The 20,299-nt window shown below is 35.8% G+C and overlaps 1 protein-coding gene across 1 annotated transcript in view; it reads left to right on the forward strand.

Moving 5' to 3' along the window:
• Positions 1-20,299, forward strand: part of PRKDC (protein kinase, DNA-activated, catalytic subunit) — a 76,651-nt gene that overhangs the window by 29,201 nt on the left and 27,151 nt on the right. Inside the window, exons 38-61 of the mRNA XM_032181124.1 lie at positions 206-310; positions 1,288-1,455; positions 1,702-1,829; positions 2,330-2,537; positions 3,931-4,109; positions 5,199-5,367; positions 5,921-5,986; positions 6,415-6,487; positions 6,712-6,860; positions 8,418-8,555; positions 8,769-8,888; positions 9,935-10,078; positions 10,307-10,458; positions 11,049-11,180; positions 11,618-11,729; positions 13,168-13,292; positions 13,386-13,535; positions 13,949-14,122; positions 14,993-15,091; positions 15,617-15,827; positions 16,429-16,618; positions 16,959-17,174; positions 18,138-18,250; positions 19,446-19,577. Of these exons, the coding sequence (XP_032037015.1) occupies positions 206-310; positions 1,288-1,455; positions 1,702-1,829; positions 2,330-2,537; positions 3,931-4,109; positions 5,199-5,367; positions 5,921-5,986; positions 6,415-6,487; positions 6,712-6,860; positions 8,418-8,555; positions 8,769-8,888; positions 9,935-10,078; positions 10,307-10,458; positions 11,049-11,180; positions 11,618-11,729; positions 13,168-13,292; positions 13,386-13,535; positions 13,949-14,122; positions 14,993-15,091; positions 15,617-15,827; positions 16,429-16,618; positions 16,959-17,174; positions 18,138-18,250; positions 19,446-19,577 (3,453 nt within the window). The remainder of the gene's footprint in view (positions 1-205; positions 311-1,287; positions 1,456-1,701; positions 1,830-2,329; positions 2,538-3,930; positions 4,110-5,198; positions 5,368-5,920; positions 5,987-6,414; positions 6,488-6,711; positions 6,861-8,417; positions 8,556-8,768; positions 8,889-9,934; positions 10,079-10,306; positions 10,459-11,048; positions 11,181-11,617; positions 11,730-13,167; positions 13,293-13,385; positions 13,536-13,948; positions 14,123-14,992; positions 15,092-15,616; positions 15,828-16,428; positions 16,619-16,958; positions 17,175-18,137; positions 18,251-19,445; positions 19,578-20,299) is intronic.

The following is a 20,299-nucleotide window of genomic DNA, read 5'->3' on the forward strand; positions in this document are numbered from 1 at the left end:
TGTTTGTACTTCTGGAATTCTTATTGATAGGTCTTCTGAAGCCAAATTGCTGTGTGTGTATTTTCTGTTGATTCAACATACTTTTAGAAACATAAATCTGCAGCATGTGGTGCGGGTTGTGTTGTTGTTTTTATTGTTCGTTAATGTAAGGATTTCTTTGACTAGTTTAAAAATAAATCTTAATTTTAAACTTCTATCATTCCAGATAGACTCTTCAGTTTCTTTCAATACCAATCATGAAGCATTTACAGCTGTTTTTGATACCTATACCAGTCTACTTACTGATCAGAATTTAAGCTTAAATCTTAAGGTAAATTGCTCACTTAGACACCTTCCCTGCTCTCTACAGATCAGAATGTTAGTGGTTGGTGAAATCCCCTGTTACTCGAATTAAATTTTACCTTGGTTTGCACAGTAACATGGGCATCATTTCCGTGGGTTTTTTATTCTTCCTTTCAAGTTCCTAAACAATAAAATGTAAGTCATTATGTTTGATCTTCAGAGAGTGAAGGCAACATCACAGATGATGTGTTCTTGTCTTAGGTGTTTTTTTTTTCCTTGTCCTGCTGAGAGGCATGTAATTTTTAGGAAAAATCTACCATCAGCTGCAAATAGTTTCAAATAAACACTTTAAAGTTGTAGAAATGACAGTTAATCGGGCTTTTAGCAAGGACTGGCACTTCCTACATGTCAAATTCCAGATGTCTGCAATGACTATAGGATACATGTCTGCAAGCATGCAATCAGTACTAATGGATTAACTGCTATATATGACTTGGTCAAGAGGGGGAGATAAAGTACTGCATACTGAAAGTGCAAGTTATGAAAGATGCTGGAGCATAAGCTTTGGTCTTGAAGACTAAAAATTTTGTACTTAGAAAATAGTTCTGCATGATTGCTGCTGTCAGTCTACCTTCAACTAGGCAGTTGTGTACTTCACTGTGCATTCAAAAGAAATAAAGCTTGGGATTTTGCTCTAGCTGCCAGGTTGTGCGTTAAAAGCAGTGACTTCTGTGGTAGTGGATGCTTGTTTAAAAGAAGAATGAAGTCTTATCATACCCATGTCAGCCAAGAGCTATTAATTAGCTTTTAACTCCCTCTCATTAGTAACCATTGTTTTCTGAATCAGCACCTTACAGAAGAGCAGCTACATGGTATGTCTTTATCAGTACACTGAGCTTTGGAATCAGTAAGCATAGCCCCTGCTGACTATTTTGTGGTCCTCAGCTTCTTTCATAATTAGAGAATAATTTTCTTTTAGTTTAAAACTGACTTTCTTTCCTTTAGGGCCAAGCAGTGATAATTCTTCCATTCTTCACTAATTTAACTGGAGAAAAACTCAATGACCTTAAGGATGCTCTTGATCAACTTGTAGCTTTCAATTTTCCCATGAGTTCGGATGAGTTTCCCAAAGGAACCTTGAAGCACAATAACTATGTAGACTGCACAAAGAAGGTTAGTAATTTCAACAAAAGAATATGTAATTTGAAGCCTGATTGAACTATGTCTGGAAACTATGGAAAAGAAATTAACTTTTCGATTTCTGGGTTTTGTTTTCATCCAGAAGTTTAACTTACAGATACAGATTACAAACTTATATCTTCAGCATTTTATTCTTATTGGCACTGAAAAATTACACAAGGAGATGGACTTAATTTGATCCAGTTTGGCTCCTTATTTTATACATTGCTTCCTTTTCAGTTTTTAGATGCATTAGAGTTGTCTCAGAGTCCAATGCTGTTGCAGCTGATGACAGAAATTCTCTGTAGGGACCAAAGGCATTTCATGGAGGACCTATTTCAAGCCAGTTTCAAAAGAATTTCCAGAAGGTGAGTTTGGTCCATTGCATTTTGCCCTTGTTCACATGGAATTTCTACTGAAGCAAATGTGCTTCTTGTATTATGTCGTCCTTCTAAAAGTTAATATAACATCTTATTTTCATTCAAATTTTACTTTTGTCTTTATTTTGAAATATTTCTGAAGTGTTAATAAGTGGCACCAATTTCCAGGTGGCACTTGCAGTACCTGGGCAAATTCTGTAAAGCATTCTGTAAATTGGCTTGATCCAATTGAAGGTAGTAGTTGTGTGTGATACCTATGTTTGCTATCACTGTATAACCATGGTGGTCAGCTGAATAAATAGTGCTTAAATTGATGGTGTATTACTTTCAACAACCCCTTTGAAAATACACCACCATCTTGTAGGATCGTACCCAAGTGGATATGCACGCAGGTGATTAAAAAAAAAATAAAAAATCAATAGGGAGTTTTAAAATGTAAATGGAGTCTGGTAAAAGAGTTTTCATCTCGAGATTTCTATCTTGTTTAGGAGCAGCACTGACAAACAAGTGATACTGCTGGACACTGTTCACAAAATGTTCCAGCGTGAAGACCATCTTTCAAATACTACCCGTCAAGCTTTTGTGGATCGCTCTCTCCTCACTCTCTTGTCACACTGCAGCTTGGATGCACTGAGAGAATTCTTTAGCAACATTATAGTGCAGGCTATGGACGCACTTAATTCCAGGTTTACAAAGGTATGGACTTTTAGTAAGTTAATAAATAAATAGAAATTTGAGGAATGTCTAATAAGAGGTTGGTGTCACTGCATATATTTTGCTTAACTTTGAATCAAACACTAATTGAAATCACTTGCTTTCCATTTTTCCAGTTGTCTGTATCTTGAAGCAGAAGTTTTTGCTGATTACATTGATTATTGGTTGGAAGCTTTTCCTCATTCCCCTTCACGCTGTTGCTTTGAATTTCATGTATGTTCATGTATCTACTGTATATAAAAATCAAAGATGACATGACATATATTTTAAAAAAAAAAAGGGGGGGGGGGAGGGGTCTGGTATCCTGTCAAAACGCATTCTAACTTGGAATTATAAAAGGCATACAAAACTGTAGCCTTATTACATTGTAGAAGAGCTGTGTAGCAAAAGCTTTTAAATTAGATGCTATACTTCTAGAGGAAGGTACACATCTGTCTTTTGATCATTGCAAAGATCCTTCAGTGAGGTCAGCACAGACCTTCCTCTCTCCATGTACAGCCTGTCCTCCAAATTGGTTACATGCAATAATTTTGTTAGTGGAAGTGGAAGCGTCTACTGTTGCTGTAGTTCTCCCTTCCCTTTTGCTAATGCATCTGTTTCAGGGCAGCAGCACAAACAAGATGCTAAAATGATCCAAATTTAGCGTTTTATTTCTATTTTCTTGATTACTATTAAAGACTTATATGGGGTCGCACACACAATTTCTTTTGCTGTAAATGTTAGCAAAAAAGTGAGATGCATAAAGAAACTCATGGATAATACCCAGTATGGTGACTGTTATATTTTATGAAATGGTGGTGCTGGTAGTAGTAGCACAATGTCTTATTTTGGTGCTTTTTTTGTCAGTTACATTTGTTTTTGTCTTTTGATTATTAATGTTTATCTTTGTTACTTTAAGAAATAATCCATCCTGGTTTTCATGGGGAAGGATGTTATGTGTTTTCAGCTCATGCTGGGCTAAGGAGCTTTATTTATCTTCAGGTTGCACAAGTTGCTGTTCTCTCTCAGCAGGCAATTCAAACTGACAGATTGCTTTTATCACCAAGTGTATTTGTCTCCTTGTGTTGCTCTTACAGCTGTGTGTTTTGCTTAAGGTGTCTGAGTCCAAGAAGTTGTTCGGTATTCTGTACAAGTTATTCAAACACGACTCTAATGATTTAGCCAATTGTAGTCAACAGCTTACCTGATAAGAAAATCATCTTATGGTTTTAATAACTGTATTAAACAGGAAATTAGAATCTCTGTTCTCTTCTCTGTTGTAGAAGGTAGAAGTAAGATGAAGGCTAACTAGAAGAAGCTAGAATAGCCAGAGAGCTACTTAGCAAGGGCAGAATCTAGAAAATCTGTTTCTAAGGCTTTGCTTATTTGTTTTCAGTCCAATGAATGTATTTTTGATACACAAGTCACCAAGAAAATGGGGTATTACAAGCTGCTAGAAGTGATGTATGTACGTCTTTCAAAAGAGGATGTTCACTCCAAGGATTCTAAAATTAACCAAGCTTACCGTGGCTCTATAAGCGTAGAAGGAAATGAACTTACCAAGGCACTGATAAAGTAAGATTATCATTTCTATTTCCTTTTAATTTCTAATTAGGTTTTGGTAGATACTCTTCTTAAGTATGCCTTACAAAGCAGAAGATTTGATTTGCTCAAGGGTAAACATAATCTGTGATGTAGCTTTTGGTTTTCAATGGAATAGACAGTATTGAATTTGCATTGATAAAGGATTGTAGTTTATGTTTAAGATCATGGCAGGATGACTCCTGTCTCCTCTTTTTGCCAGGTGTTTTCTATTTGTTAAGCTTGTGCTTTTATTTTTGCTTTTCGGTATGGTTATTTGCCTTTAATTTGTCTTCATAATTTCAGTTTCATTATACTTCAAACCACAGTGTACACAAATGTGTCACAAGATAGTTATTTATATGATCAGTGAGAAGATGGGATGGATTTTCATTTACACTTCACAATACAGCAGCACATCCAGCAGGTGTAGTTTGCTTTAATTGCTCCGCAGGGGGGAACAGAAGATTAATACTGAATATATATATATGCTAATAAATACTATTTGGTTTGTTTAGCATTCTGAAAAACATGTAATACACCTGAATTGTTCTTTTTTTTCTCTAGTTTTACAATATTATGTCCTATGGGGACTGCATATAATTTCTTGACTGTGATTTGTATAAGATCTGTAACAGGCTATGAGCAAAAGACCTATAAAAGTTGCATTTAAACTGGTTTTCTCTGCGTAATCTGTAGTATAGCTTAGCATGCCTGTCTATTGATGTGTTGCTGGGAGAGGACCACAAGTCATATCTTGAAAATACATCTCCATCTTCTATGAAAACATCCTCTTGTATCCCTGACAGTAAGGATGGCTGTGTAAATACCAGCAAAAGTTGGCTTAGTCATTGCTGAGTGGTTCCATTTCAGAGCAGTATACCCACTGAGAGCTTGAATAAAAGCCTGAGGTGATTTACTGCTGATACTGTTATAATAATAAAGATCTTCTGAAATACTGTTCAGTCTGTCTCTGGCTGGGGGGGGCCTTTCTTGTCATGTTTAAAGAGAAGGGGAAAGCCAAAAAGACCTATGATCTTTACTTGCCTGTTTGTTTCTTTTTGTGTGTGTTTTTATTTTCAGGTCCTGCTATGATGCATTTACAGAAAATATGGCAGGGGAGAGTCAGTTGCTGGAGAAGAGGAGACAGTATCATTGTGCAGCATATAACTGTGCTATTGCTGTCATTAGTTGTGTCTTCACTGAGACTAAATTCTATCAAGGCTTTCTTTTTACAGAAAAAGCAGAAAAGGTGAGAAGTGATTGTTGCTGTTAGTGTTTCATGGCTCTGGAAGCTTTCCAAATGATTTTATTTAATGGCAATAAATCAAAGAATCAAACCTGAATGACATGCAGTTGAATAATGAACTACCCTGTGAGGCAGTAGAAGGAGTGGTAGCTGACTTTCTTGCACCCTTTGTGTCATTTGAATTGCTGATGGAGGCTTTAACGTCTGCTTGGGAGTGGGTGATCAATAATACATTTACCATGTTTTCTCTCCACTCTCAATGGACTTTTTAATATACAGGAAAACACCTGTTATTTAAGTTCTTCAATGCATGGAATATATTTGAATAATAGAGACCCTTTTTGCAGAGTGTGCTTTGCAGAGTGTCTGTGCTTTGAATTTCTTAAGAAAGTGTTGCTATTCAACTATTCAAATGTTGATCCAAGAGAAAACTTGCAACATTTTCTATACTGTACTTTGAACTGTTGTATTATAGGAAAGGAAATTCTTCTCAGAATAATTATTATTGAGTGCAGCATTATAATTTTGACATTTCTAAATATTCTTTGGTTCGCAGAACTTGCTGATTTTTGAGAACTTGATAGACTTGAAGCGTCAGTATACGTTTCCTGTAGAAATTGAGGTGAGTGGAAGTTCTAGGTTCTAATGTCTCCAAGTAAAACATGAGTATGTCTTTAATAGCATAGTTACTGTAGAAATGATTACTTGTCACATCCAAAGAAAGAGAATTCTGTAGTTAACAAAAAATGGAGTACTTCTCCAATATTTTAAAGTGCATTTTTCTGAAGGAAATAGAGACTTGACATTTGGAACACTCTTGTGGTACATCTAAGTTTTAATACATGTTTTAGCAAACCTACTATGGTATTGAATAGCAGTAGAGATAAGTGATTTAGCTGTTACTATGTGGCATTAATAATCAGTACTTGTAACATGAAACTTCTGTTTCTTTTTATGTGGTTTTGATGATTTTTGCCAGTTTTGAGAAGTCATTCAGTAAAAAAATTTAAAATAGTAATAATTTTGAAACTATCTCTTGCTGTTTTTCAGGTGCCTCTGGAAAGGAAGAAGCGATACATTGCTATTAGGAAGGAAGCCAGGGAGGCTGGAAATGGGGATCCGGGTATGAAGTTCATTTATGACTATGGAAAAAATTGCCATCTTAGCCTTTCATACACTGTTTATTGACACATTGTTAATTGGCTTTACAGTATCAAGAGCACATAAAAGCATTCACTTTACTTTGTCATACAACCAATTTCCATCCACTCTCAAGTTCCAGTGGTCAATAAAGGCTTGTTTGTTTGTAATTACCTTGATTAATGGTCTCATCTTTTTTCTATTTAGATGAACCCAAGTATTTAGCTTCTGCATCATACATGATGGATAGCAGTTTGAGTGAGGAAATGAGTCAGTTTGATTTTTCTACTGGAGTCCAAGGTTTTTCCTATAGTTCCCAAGATGTAGCAGCTAGCAGTGCTCGTTTCAGGAGAAAGGTAATTTAGTGACTTATGTGCTATGAAAGAAGTTTATATGCTTCTTAGCAATTGCATGTATTTATTGAAAAATATATTTTTTTATGATGTATCATGCTGAGAAATACAAAATGGTTCCCTGATGTTAAAGCGGAGTATAATTGCTCTCTAAAGCAATCTGTATAATAGCTGTAAATCTAAAATTAAAAAAAAAGGTTTGCTCTGCCTGTCAGTAGTGATGCTCAAATATTTTAACAGACTTAGAAATTAAAAAAAAAAAAAAAAGTAAGGCTTATTTGTTGTTAGGTCTTACTGAATTTATTCTTCAGCTGTTACTAGTAGATGTATCAAATGACAAATAAAAGGCAGTCACTGAGAAAAATGTTCACCGTGAGAAACTTTAAAAGTGCTGAAGTTAAAGGGCTAGTCTCCTCTTCTACTTGAGGATGTGTTCCTCCAGAAAATGAGAGGACTCAAGCTGTATTGCATTGGTTGCTTTTCCACTTCACTCTCTCTCTTTCTCTCTGCACTGTAAGCTGAAGAAAAGCAACGCCCTACCGTGGTTTCATGGTTTTCTAAAGCTGAGTGATGCAAGCAACCTGAGTTGTAAAAAGATGACTTTTGACTTCTTCATGTGCAGTCACTCAGTCCCACAATGGTTGTGTTCTCCTGTTGGGCACCTGGTTTCCTCACTTCCTTCTTTTGGTCTTCAAAGATACTTAACGAAGCTGACTGATCTTTAACCAAGCTGGCCGATTCAAATGCATACTATAAATGATCAAACACAGTATTATTTTTACATCTGTGTTGGGGTACCTTGTCTCTAACCGCTCTTGGAAGATAATAATTGCTGCTTTTCCAAGTCTTGAAGCTGTGTTCCTTCTGCAGTCAAAAAGTGTCTCATCAAAAGTAATACAGATAAGTTAAGACTTGTAATAAAACAGAAAGGAAGCTTGTAACAGTATGATAGATACTGTAGTTGAAATCTGTTAAAATAACAGTTAACATTGGAAAAGATAAACTGTTTCCATGTTTTGGAGCAAGGAGGTGTTTTAGCTGCAGTGACATTAACCAGAAATGCACTTTGTGTCTGCTTTGTGTAATAACGTTATTTCTAACTGCAAGGTTTTCTTTTGAGATTCTCTCTGTGCATTAAAAGAGCTGCTGTGGTTTCTAGTCAGTGTGAAACAACACATCCATAAAGATAAGACTTTCCACTTGCAGAAGGCATTAACACATTCAGCTATGAAACAAAATCATTTCCATGAGCTTCAACTAGCTGTCTCCTTCCAGCAATTGCTACACCTACACTAGCAGGTATTAAAGTCAGAAGAACACGGAGTTGCATTCTGTTGGCACAGAAAGTGAGTGCTATGCACAGCTGGTGAGGTGGTTGTTTGAACAACACATCCGATTTATTCCCTGCTGCAGATTCTGAATGTACAGGCAAATCTGTAAAAACAGATAAAATCAGAATGACTCATGGCTTTATCATAATTTAAAAAAAAAAATACGGTCTTGTAGTAACAATAACGGTCTTCATAGTAACTCTTTTTTTTTTTTTTTTTTTTTTTTCAGGAGACCTCAGAATATATGGTTTTAAAGGATGAGATGGAACTGGAAATGGATGAACTCAACCAACATGAATGTATGGCATCTATGACCACTCTGATTAAACATATGCAGAGGAACCAGATCACACCTAAAGTGGAGGAGGCCAGTATTAGCCAAAAAGATGATATAGCTTCACTAATTATAACACACACACACACAAGGGGGAAGTCATGATTTAATTAGTTCATTTTTTATTTTTCATGGCTACATTATAATGAGACCTGTGTGGCTTGGGCTGTTTTTTGTTGTTGGCTTGGTAAATCTGTTTAATTCCAGAATTGTATTGATATTTTCCTCATCCCCTTTAAATTTCAGGGGACGGTTCCGGTAGACCTTCCTCTTTGGATGAAATTTCTGCATGGTAAATTAGGAAACCCATCAGTACCACTAAATATTCGCCTCTTCATAGCAAAACTTATTGTTAATACTGAGGATGTGAGTATTTTTTTCTTTTTTTTCTTTTAATACTATTTTAATATTAATGTTATTAATATTAATATTTTATTTTAATATTATTAATTTAATATTATTAGAACATCAACCATGTAGCTCTTCTGTGGCAAAATATTTCATCAGCTGAGACTTTTGGGAGGTTCAAATGTAGTAGTTTGAACTATTACTAGTCATGATAAAAGGGAACACATTCATTGCCTCAATTCCAGATAGTGCCAATATTTTGAGTGTAATAGAATTACTTTTTCGTCCAAAATCTATTTCTAGCAGTAGAGTGTGTCCACAATATGTGTCTTCTGTAAATATAACTAATTGATTCATTGATGCTGGGCAAGAGATATGGCTGATTGTTTGCCATCTTTGCAAGAACAACAAAAAAATGTTTTTTAATGGCCACAGATGAGTCTTCTGGAAGCCCTTAGATCTAAATGATGATCTGGTTGCAGACAGATGTGAGATAATGTTATGTGTCTTTGTGAAGAACTATTTTCTAACTTCTGTCCTTTTTCAGACATTGAGTTTAAAGTATAATTTTTGTTTGAAAAACTCCAAGTCCAAAATACAAAAGGCTAAGTTTCGTAATTAGTTCGGGAAGCTTTAACACCCACTTAATGCTGCTTTCTTAGTAAAGCTGTCTGAATCGGAGATTTGGAAGGTTAGATGAATGACATATTCTTTCAAATTCCATAGGGGCAGATTTTTGCATTAAAAGCTCTTATAGGGATGTATTATGAGGGCCCTGTGGAAATACTTATAAGTTGATGTAAAGATATATGTATGAAGGATTCTAAACAGAAGTGAAGAATATGGTTATGGATACCTTAAATTTGAAAGTTATTTTAATTTTTTTGTGGTTAGTGCTTCAGACAAGGTTAAACGAAGAGCTAAAAAGATCACATTAGTCTCACTAATAATTAATTATTAAATAATTACTGACTTGTTGAACAGTATTTAATAATTTATTGAATTCAGGATTTTGAATAGTTGGATAATCTGTATTTGATCCCTGATTCTTCCATTTTCCATAGGTTTTCCGACCTTATGCAAAGCAGTGGCTTGGTCCGTTGCTGCAGCTTGTTGTTTCTGGGAATAATGGAGGTGAAGGGATTCATTACATGGTAGTGGAAATAACAGTTACTGTTCTTTCCTGGACAAGTGTTACCACTCCCAAAGTAAGAAAATGTGAAATTAATTTTTATTATTTCAATTTCAATAACTATTTATTAAGGAGCGAGTGAGACTAGTTTTTATGTACTTTTTATGTACTTGTAATAATTTTCTACATCAGTCCACTGTTTCTTTTGGATATTAACTTCAAAAATAGCTTATTTACTTACTATCAAAAAGCAAAATGTTTATGTTAATGATGGAGTCGCTATGTTTATTTTTGTTCCCTATAGGGAAATGTTAAGGATGAGATTTTAGCTAACAGATTGCTTGAATTCTTGATGAAGAATGCTTTTCACCCAAAAAGAGCTGTGTTCAGACACAATCTGGAAATCATAAAGACAGTTATAGAGTGTTGGAAAAACTGTCTCTCCATACCTTATAAGTAAGTAATTCAGAACTTTCTTTTGCCAATATTTCAAGACTATAAATGAATATTATCAAAGGGGATGACAAGGTAAATGCAGCTGCTATAGTAAACTTTTCGTCCCTGGAATTGACAGTAAAACTTCAGAACTTAACTCTCCAAAGGTTGAAACTTAATTTGTTAAACAGAGAAGAGACAGAGAAAGACAGAGAGAACATGTAGAGAATTACAACAGCAACAACAGAAGCAAGAGTAATCTTTGCAAAGAGTTGTTTTTTTTTGTTTGAAATATTATGTATTGTCATTGAATACCAATGTATTCTTAGGAAGAGTTTTGTGATCTGCTGTGCTTCTGAACAAACTCTTGTTTGGAATTTTAATTTGTAAAGTCTTATTCATTGAAGTGAATTATTTTTTTCTTAATGTTTTCTACTTTTGGTGGAATGTAGATGCATATATATATGTACACATGCTTTCTATATATGTACACATGCTTGTTTTGGTGGGGTTGTATGTGTCTACATACACATGCACAAAGTGAATGATTTGTGGTGTGTATATTTTTTGGCTTTATCATGTATATCATTACTTATGTTTTTATCCAACAGTTTAATATTTGAAAAGTTTTCTACTGGAGATCCTGATACAAAGGACAACTCAGTGGGAATTCAGTTGCTGGGAATTGTTCTTGCCAACAATTTAGCTCCCTTTGACCCAAAGTGTGAAATAGATCGTGGCAGGTGAGAAAAATCAACTTTCTGGAGAAATTAAATTAATAAAACATAAAGACAAAGAGAGTAGCTCTGTCTCATCAGCATAAAGTACTGGAGTTGTATTGTTCATTCATTGGAAAGTTTTGTCCTATTGTCCCTCAGCTACAGTCTGTCACCATGTAATGCTTTTTGCAAACTGCAGAGCTAATTTATTTTGGAAAATATTGTGGAGGATGTAGGCTTTCTTACAGTGGGCCCCTGGATTGCAGTTTCATGGGAGTTAACAGAGTCAGAAACACCCAAAGCAGGGATTTGAAACACTGTAGGTGGGAATCTGTATTTTGCTGTACTGAGCTCTTCTAAAAGCAATCACTGTGCCCCTAGGCAGCTCAGGTGAGTTCTTGTTTCAGTGTAAAAATGAATGCTGGAGTGGTGGCTTACAGCAGATCTACCTTTTGTGTTAGGTATTTCCAGGCTTTGACCAGTAACATGGGCTTATTAAGGTATAAAGAAGTTTATGCAGCTGCAGCAGAAGTGTTGGGACTTGCTCTTCAATACATTGCTGAGAGAGAAAATGTGAGTAACTGTTTTAGATGTGTGACCATTCCTGTCTTAATTCTGTGCATATCTTTTATATGACTACTCAATTCAGCTCAAGAAATAAATGTTTTTAAAACTCAACAGTCTTTGTCCAACAGATTAAGTTAAGGGTTTAAACTATTAAAAAGAAGAAAGGTTTAGAACAGACTTAAGTGCAGAGTTTCTGCCCCACTCTTTTGAAGCTAGCAAATGGGCTTTGTTCAGCTTCTGCCAACCAGCAATGCTGGCGTGGTATACTTTAAAGTTTTGTGGGGTTCTGTGGTGGTTGCTTTTTTTTGTTGTCGTTTGTTTTTATAAAAACAAAAAGGGGGGGGAAATTCGAAGTTGGGAGGCTTGGGGCTACCTTTTGAGTAGCTGTATCTGAAGGTGTTTAATAACTTGCTAGTACTGATGTAAAATTCAAAGCTATTGTCTTCAATTTTTTTTAGCACTTGTTGTGGTAGATGTGGATAATGAATCTATTTTCTAAGCAGTGGATGAAGTGAATGCAAAACTGCTATTCACTAAATCTTGCAGTGCTAGAACCAGGAGATAGTGCTTGTTCATAGAAATCAGTTTAAGGCAGATAGTAGAAGTATCTCTTTACAATTAGTTACCCCAGCAGGTTCTGGAGGTAAGTAGCATTAATAGGTTCAAGGGCAAATTAGGCAAATTTATACACAAAAAAAATTCCATGGACAGGTTCTGAAAACAGTAGACAACAATGTACAGTCTAAGTTCCCTAACCTAATGATGGATGCATGTTTTGGTCTATGAGATAAAAAGAAGGACAATGCAGCCCAGCTGCTTTGCTACCCCTAAATATCATTCTGCATCTGCTGCTACAAAAATACCAAGATACTGACTAGGTCTACTATTAGCCTGATGTTGTGGGACATTCTTACATCTCGCCCCATTTAATTACTTTTATTTTTATTTTATACAGTTTTTATAACATCCTTTGTATATGGAATTCCTGCAGCCTTTTCTTCCTTAGTTTTCCAATTTCCATTAAAAGCAGTACTTTGAATAAATTAGTAAATAAATATTTTATACTACATAAAGCTTATTCTTTGATGTTTAGTGAAGGTTGCTGATGCATTCACTAAATGTCTTCACTAAAAATGTCTTTTTTACATACAGTAGCTGGAAATCTGCCATACAGAATAGTTACTATTTATGTAAGCATACTAAGCAACTTGTATTTCAAAATTAAGGCGTTGGTTCCAAACCAATCAACGGAAGCTCAGAAACATATTGTTAAACTAGGCAATCGTGTTCAGCAGCCATGAAGCACCATAAATGTCAAGATGAGGCAGGCAAATTTTACCTATCAAAATGCATTACAAACAAACAGTACAGTAGCAATAGTCTGTGTCATTAAGGCGATTGAGTTTCGTGGCTATGCTTGACATACTGTCTTTCTAATTCTCAGATACTTGAAGATCAAGTTTATGATTGTGTCGTAAAACAATTAAAACATCATCAGAACACCCAACAGGACAAGTTTATAATATGCTTGAATAAAGTAGTCAAGAATTTTCCTCCTCTTGCTGACAGGTATGTCATGACATACATGGTACGTGCATTGTAGATCTAGAGGAATAATAGAGAATAACATGCTTTTCTTCACGGGCTTCTGGTCACATTAAGGTTTATGAATGCAGTGTTCTTTTTGATACCGAAACTTCATGGTGTGATGAAAACCTACTGCCTGGAAGTAATAATGTGCCGGGCGGAGGAAATACCCGATCTCTACTTGGAATTGAAGAGTAAAGACTTCATGCAGATCATGAATCACAGGTGAGTAGCCACATGGTTACAAATGTGGAGACACAGTCTAAGATTTGATGATATGTTCTGCGTTGGCCACAAAAATTTTATGCTCCGGCTGCATGTTCCTGTGTTGGCCATTGCTCTCCTAATTTGAGCAAACAGAATCTGGATGTTAGCTCACTGTGAAAAACAAATAAAAATCCCTGCAAAGTGTTAAGATGAAATACCAGCTCCTATTCACTAGGATGTGAATTTCATCTTCGATATGTATTGATTTAGTTGTATTCTTACTTCTAGGTTGGACTAAAAAGTATTTGCTTAAAGCCCTTTATGTGAAAGCAAATACTATTGTTAAAAAGTAAGCTGATACTCTGGTTCTATGTGTAACAATGAAGAGCGAAAACAATGCAACTATTCTTTTTTTTCTTCTTCATCTTTAGGGATGATGAGAGGCAAAGGGTTTGTTTGGATATAGTATACAAGATGCTGTCAAAGCTAAAACCACCAGAACTTAAAGAATTTCTTCCTGGAGTAACAGGGTTTATTTCTCACCCTTCTGTACTATGTCGACGGTCCATGTATGATATTCTGATGTGGATTTATGATAATTACAGGTGCGTATTCACTACAGATGCTGTCTTTCAGCGGTTTGTCACAAGCAGAGTGAAACTTCTCCTAACATTATTTTCTAACTTATGTCCCTTGGTATGGGATTTTCCCATTCTTGAACAAATAGGTCCTGTGGCTTGCCCTGGTAGCCTCATACCTTTGGTGACATTTTATTATTTAAACTAAGGGACAAGAACGTGGAGCTAACTTTAGCCCAAAACTAGGATACTGCATCACCACAGCATGATGCCATAAGAGGTCTTAGCTCTGATGCTTCTGCTTTTTTTTCCTGTTGCCAGAGTTTATAACTGTAGTAAGAGTTGTACACCTTAGAATGAACATCTTTATACCATAAGATTGAACAGATCCGGATAATGCCAAAGTGCCTTTATTTCTGTTTGACTTAGGAAACAGTCATACGCTTTTTGCAAGTAGGTTGCCGTTGTATTATCTAACGTAGTGGGGTCCTGTTGTATGTTTTTGAGTAATATAACTGTTTACTATTTAAATGGATAATTATGGTGAAGAAAAAAGTACAGGTGATTTTTACTTCAGTGTCACTTGGGAAAAGGTGTCACTGTTTTTTTTGTCAGTTTTAACCTTGCAAATTCAGCATTATTTCTGCCAGGCCTTTATAGTAAAAACCTAGCAACTCATTTAGTCTTCTGATTTTTATTTTTGATTTTTATTTTAAGTAGTGAGGAGGTGAGCCATTTCAGAGAATAAAGACCTCATGTTATGAAAAATGTTTGTTGTCATGCCAAGTTGATATTTTCTTTTGAGAAGGGTGGGTTCTTTAGTCTCTCCAACCATCCTTATCCTCCTATTTTTTTAATAAGAGAATTCATTAAGAAATGTTTTTCTCCTATCCTCAGTGATCCAGAAAGCCAAGCAGATGGTGATTCTCAGGAAGTACTCAAACTGGCAAAAGAAATCCTGCTTCAAGGACTGATTGATGAGAATGCCGAACTGCAGTGAGTAAACAGTGCTGTGATTGCTGTCTGAAGTAACAAATCCTTGAATTGCTGTTTCCTTGTTTGTAATATAAGCTTTGATCCACAGCAGTTTTTAAAGTATTTGAAATATGAAAGAGTAACAGATAACATTTCCTTTTCTTTCAGTAAGTTAACTTATAAAATTTCATCCCATACTGTCACACCAAATCTAAGTGTAACTGAGAGCTTTAAGCCACGGAGAAGTTTTTTCAGTATGTTAGACCTAATTCTGTGTTGACATTCTGAAGTTTTTGAATAAGGTGCTCGCTATACACAGACACAAAAAAATAACTTAACATGAACATCTTTCTCAGTGTAAACCTTTATAACACCAGTTAAATGCTGTAGAGCATGGTAGATGAATGTGGAAATCTATGTAAAAGGCACATCTATGTGAAAGGCTTAACTGAAGACATTGTTATGTATTTTAAATTGATCTTTTTTTGATAGTGTTGCATTTTGTTTGCTGATAGCAAAGAATAACTTCATTCCTTATTGTTACAGATTAATTGTTAGGAATTTTTGGAGTGATGAGACAAGGCTACCTGCAAATATTCTTGATCGCATGCTGGCACTGTTAAGCTCTTTGTATTCTACCAAGATTGAAACGCAGTACTTGAGTCTAATCACAAATTTTCTGCTTGAAATGACCAGCAAGAGCCCAGATTATTCCAGAAAAATGTTTGAGCATCCACTATCTGAATGCAAATTTCAGGTGAATAGTATTGTGTTATCCTCAGCGTAACCATGTGACAAATTCCAATCCTGATGGTAGTTACCACTTTGACAAGAAAGGTGTAGTGAGGGAGTTGATTGAAAACGTGTTTCGAGATCCATAACTAATATCTTCAACAGAGCTGGGTTATGCATGGTATCAGTGTAATTTTGTGGGGGGAATAATTTTGCTTTCTTCTCAAAAAAAGAAAGATTTAATTATATATACAGGTATAGCTAATGTGTAGAGTGCTGAAATACTTTTAAAGAGAATAGTTGGGGTGGAAGTCGTGGGGAGGATAGTAGAGAAAAGCAAATTAAACTGGAGAAAAATTGTGAAGAAACAAGAATACTAGTACAAGAGCTATAAATCAGTCCTCAGCTGACCAGTCTAAATTAGTGAGCTTTTTTGCTGAGCTCTGGGAAGGTTTTACTTGGCTTTACTTGTTTGTTTTTTGTGTTGTTTGTTTTTAATGTCCTGCCTCTGTATGTAGGATGATATTTTAAATGCTATGCTTTCATTTCTGTTATCCTGTTTCAAGGAAGGAAAGAAAAAAGCCTTCACTCTCATTATTCTTATTAAAATATTTTTGCGTTTACAGGACTTTGTAATTGATTCCAGTTGGCGTTACAGAAGTACTATGCTCACACCTATGTTTGTAGAGACTCAAGTTTCACAGAGTACTAACAAGAATTTGTCACAAGAAAGATCCCCGTCCTTTTCTGGCTCAGTAGGTGGTCAAGTGAGGGCTACCCAAAGACAATACGAATTTACTCCTACACAGAACGTCAGTAAGTCCAGACTGGTATCTTCTGAAATCATGTTGCTTGCTATAAGAACGATTCCATTCTCCTCATTCCTGCTGCATGTGAATTTTTGATGTAAAAGTAAATGCACTTAATACTCTATTTTCAAGAGCTTTTTGTTGTTGTTGTTATGAGAGAAAACATAGCACACTTTTATTTGTCTGATACACTTTTTATAGTCTGCTTAATTTAAGTGTTTCTTATATAACAGCTTGAAATCTGTTCTGATTATAAACACTGGGAATTACATTTTTGGGGAAGGAAAATTGTGCCTCAAAGATGTTTTCATCTGTATTATTACTGTTTTACAATTACTTTTTTACAGGTGGTAGAAGTTCTTTTAATTGGCTAACTGGAAACAGCATTGACACATTGGCAGAGTATACGGTTCCTTCATCCTCGGAATCCTTGTCTTCATCTATGCTGTTAGTTAGCAAACGGAGTGAAAAATTTAAACAAGCAGCCTTTAAACCAGTGGGGCCAGATTTTGGAAAAAAAAGGTTGGCTTTACCTGAAGATGAGGTGGACAGCAAAACTAAAGGTCTGTTATCTTTGTGGCATTCTTATTGAGGTTCAATTTGTGAGATCTTGTTTCCAGGAATGTATGTTGATACTTGCATAAGCATCAACATATTTGTGTATATTGCCAGAAAAAAAAAAAAAAAAGACTTCTAAGAATTGTAAAAACTGTACATTGCCAGACAAAAAAATTAACTGGGTAAGAAGCCAGGTAGTGTGGTCTATCCTTCTGCCATCTCAGATGATGTAGTGTGAATGTCAGTTCTGTCCCTTGTGTTTTAAATTTAACTGCACAGCTCTTTAAAGAAACTGAACAATTTGTAAATATTTTTTCCTCCCCACTTCAGGTGTGTAGATATGTTCTGCAACAGGATACAATCCAGCAGTGGAATAACCTGCTTTTATCTGAAAATGTTCCTTTATCCACCCAGTTTACAACCAAAAAAAAAAGTTAGCACTGCTCTATTAATAGCTTAGGCTCCTTCTCCCCATTTTCTGCTCATTTTGTCTTTACCATCCTTGTTATTAAAATTTTGACTGAAAGGGTAAGTGTAGAAGCTTAGGCAGAGAACTACTGAAATTGGCCTTTTCAATATGAGAAGCATCTCAGGACAGTTTTGAATGGATCATAGTGAACAACTGAAAGAGAAGTCAGTCTACCTCCCAATCAGCCCCTCGTCTTCTACCAGCCAAACACAAGTTATAGTGGTATGCTTTTGTTTGCTCCTTCCTTTTTTTTTCTAAGGAAATGGACTGAAGAGAACAGTATAAAATTGATTTTCTCCATGACTAACCTGAGCAGGAGTTGCTCCGTTGTCAGTTCTGTAACAGAAATTTAAAGAACAAAGAAATATGCTGTTATCACCTGCTGTTATTATATGATACTGTTGCATTACATCTGAAGTTTGAGAAAAGAAAAGCTGTGGGCATGAATGTTTGTTCTCCAGAACTAAAACTGTAAGATGATGTTCTACTTTATACCCAGGTATAGAAGAACGAGCAGAAATTCTAAGATTGCGGAGACGTTTCTTGAAGGACCGAGAGAAAGTCAGTCTGATTTATGCTAGAAAAGGTGTGGCTGAGCAGAAAAGAGAACAGGTTTGTCAATCCAGATAAGTTTAAAACCTTAAGTCCCAATCTCATCTGCAGTCTTGTACTTCATCTCCAGAAGCAGGTGTGTGAAGAAGGAGTAGGTGTAAGATGCCAGTTGCTGCTTTAAAAGGTTTTAGTTGGAAATATGCTATTTTTGTGCTTCAAGTTAAATGATGTCACTTGGTGTGAGTGAGAGAAGTACTGGGTAACATTCCCATTCTTCTGCTTTGTGTACAAAGTGATCTTATATGATAGAATCACCAGCAGCAAAGAGAAATGTTCACACCAGAAGCTCTTTACAGTTGTCATCCTGGAAACTAGAAAGCTTGAAGTGAGAATACTCTGCGTAAATAGTTAGAAAACATTATCCATTTTCTGAAAGTGAACTCAAAAATGTGTTACAGCTGCTAGGCTAACCTGAACTGCTGAGGACTTTTGACCTGAAGGAAAGTCAGTAGTGAGTGAGTGTTTATCAGAACCACAAACTTGATACTATACACATTACTTAGTACTATATGGCTGTGCTTCATACTCATGATTAATTTAAAGACACTTGAAGCTCTGTAGAAGTTTTTCAAAGGTTTGTGTGACTAAAATAATATATTGTCATCCAAAGATGATAACAGTTAAACAAGAACAAAATAACACGGGACTGAGAGTTAAGTTTAAGACACACTTGTAATTCTGTGCTGCTGCAGACATCTATATGAATTGGACTTATATCTGGAAGAGCCCCACAAACACCTATTTCTGCCACCTTGTTTACTATTAGACCAAAGCTCCCCTTTCTTCCCACCCTGCAAGAGAAAGAAGCTGTAACAAATGCCTGATGGGGCAACAGGAAAAAGTAGATCATGAGCAAGAAAGTATTTGGAAATACCTTTAGCCAAGGCCTAACTTCTTCCAGGATATTTCTCTCGGATGTCTTTTGAAAATAATTCCTTTGAAGTTGTGTAGAAGAAAAATGGGCTTAAATGACAAGATGAGAAGTGTTTAAAGTTGAGAAAAAATCTTCAAGCTTTCTTCTGTTTCCCTCTTCCACTATGCTAAAGTATACATTCTCTCCTTTATGTAACTGTCTGTTAAGATCATTTGGGGTTTAACCATATTACAGCTTTAGAGAAAATGTATTTGCTGTGATTACATGTCTTATCTGGATACATCTCTTTCTGTTTAACATGACTCTTTTTTAACGTTTCAGGAGATTAAGTCTGAGCTGAAGATGAAGTATGATGCCCAGGTTACTTTGTACAGAAGTTACCGTGTGGGAGACCTTCCTGACATCCAGATTGAATACTGCAGCCTCATTGCTCCTCTGCAGGGCCTTGCTCAGGTGTGTCTTCTTTTCAAATGGCATTTGTGAAGTTTTCTGTTTTTGTAGGGAAAATGACATGCAGTCAGGCAACTGCTTTCAAAATTGATTTGTTGTTTTGTAATCAACTGCCATGATATGCTTTCAAAGACTGCGTTTTGAGGTACAGTGTTTCTCCTATGCCTCATCCAGCGATGAGAGATGTACCTTGCCTCAAGAAGTTGAGCACCTCAGAACACTGAGGGCCTCAGTCAGCAGCTGTTGTCCATTGCCTCTGGGTTATTTGCTTGAGAAACAAATGGTGGTGGTTTTTACAGACATTGCAAAGGACATCTCTTCTTGTATAATAACAAAATGGCCATTTTTTTCTTTCACATGGCTATAGTGGAGTTGTAAAAGTACAGGCAAAGTCTCTGTAAGTGGGCTGATCTTGGACTAGTCAGTAAAACTAATCTAGTATTCCTTTTCATATCCATGAATGGTAGAAACCATAGGTTGAACCTATCCAATTCTGCAGTGTTTGGGAAGTCAAAGTGTTCCTGACTATCTATGTATTTTTTTTTTGATGGTCCCTTATCTCAATGTAAAAGGAGGAAGTAGTACAATCATGAATTATCTTAACAGCATTAAATCAGGAGTTAAACCAAACTCCAGTCCCATTATAGACTAGGATGCATAGGATTATGTTACATTTGCTAGTGTGTTTCTGGGTTGAAAAGATGCCTTTATATCTCATATGGCAC

The sequence above is a fragment of the Aythya fuligula genome, chromosome 2 (genome assembly GCF_009819795.1).
Source record: "Aythya fuligula isolate bAytFul2 chromosome 2, bAytFul2.pri, whole genome shotgun sequence".
In the NCBI taxonomy this organism is placed as follows: Eukaryota; Metazoa; Chordata; class Aves; order Anseriformes; family Anatidae; genus Aythya; species Aythya fuligula.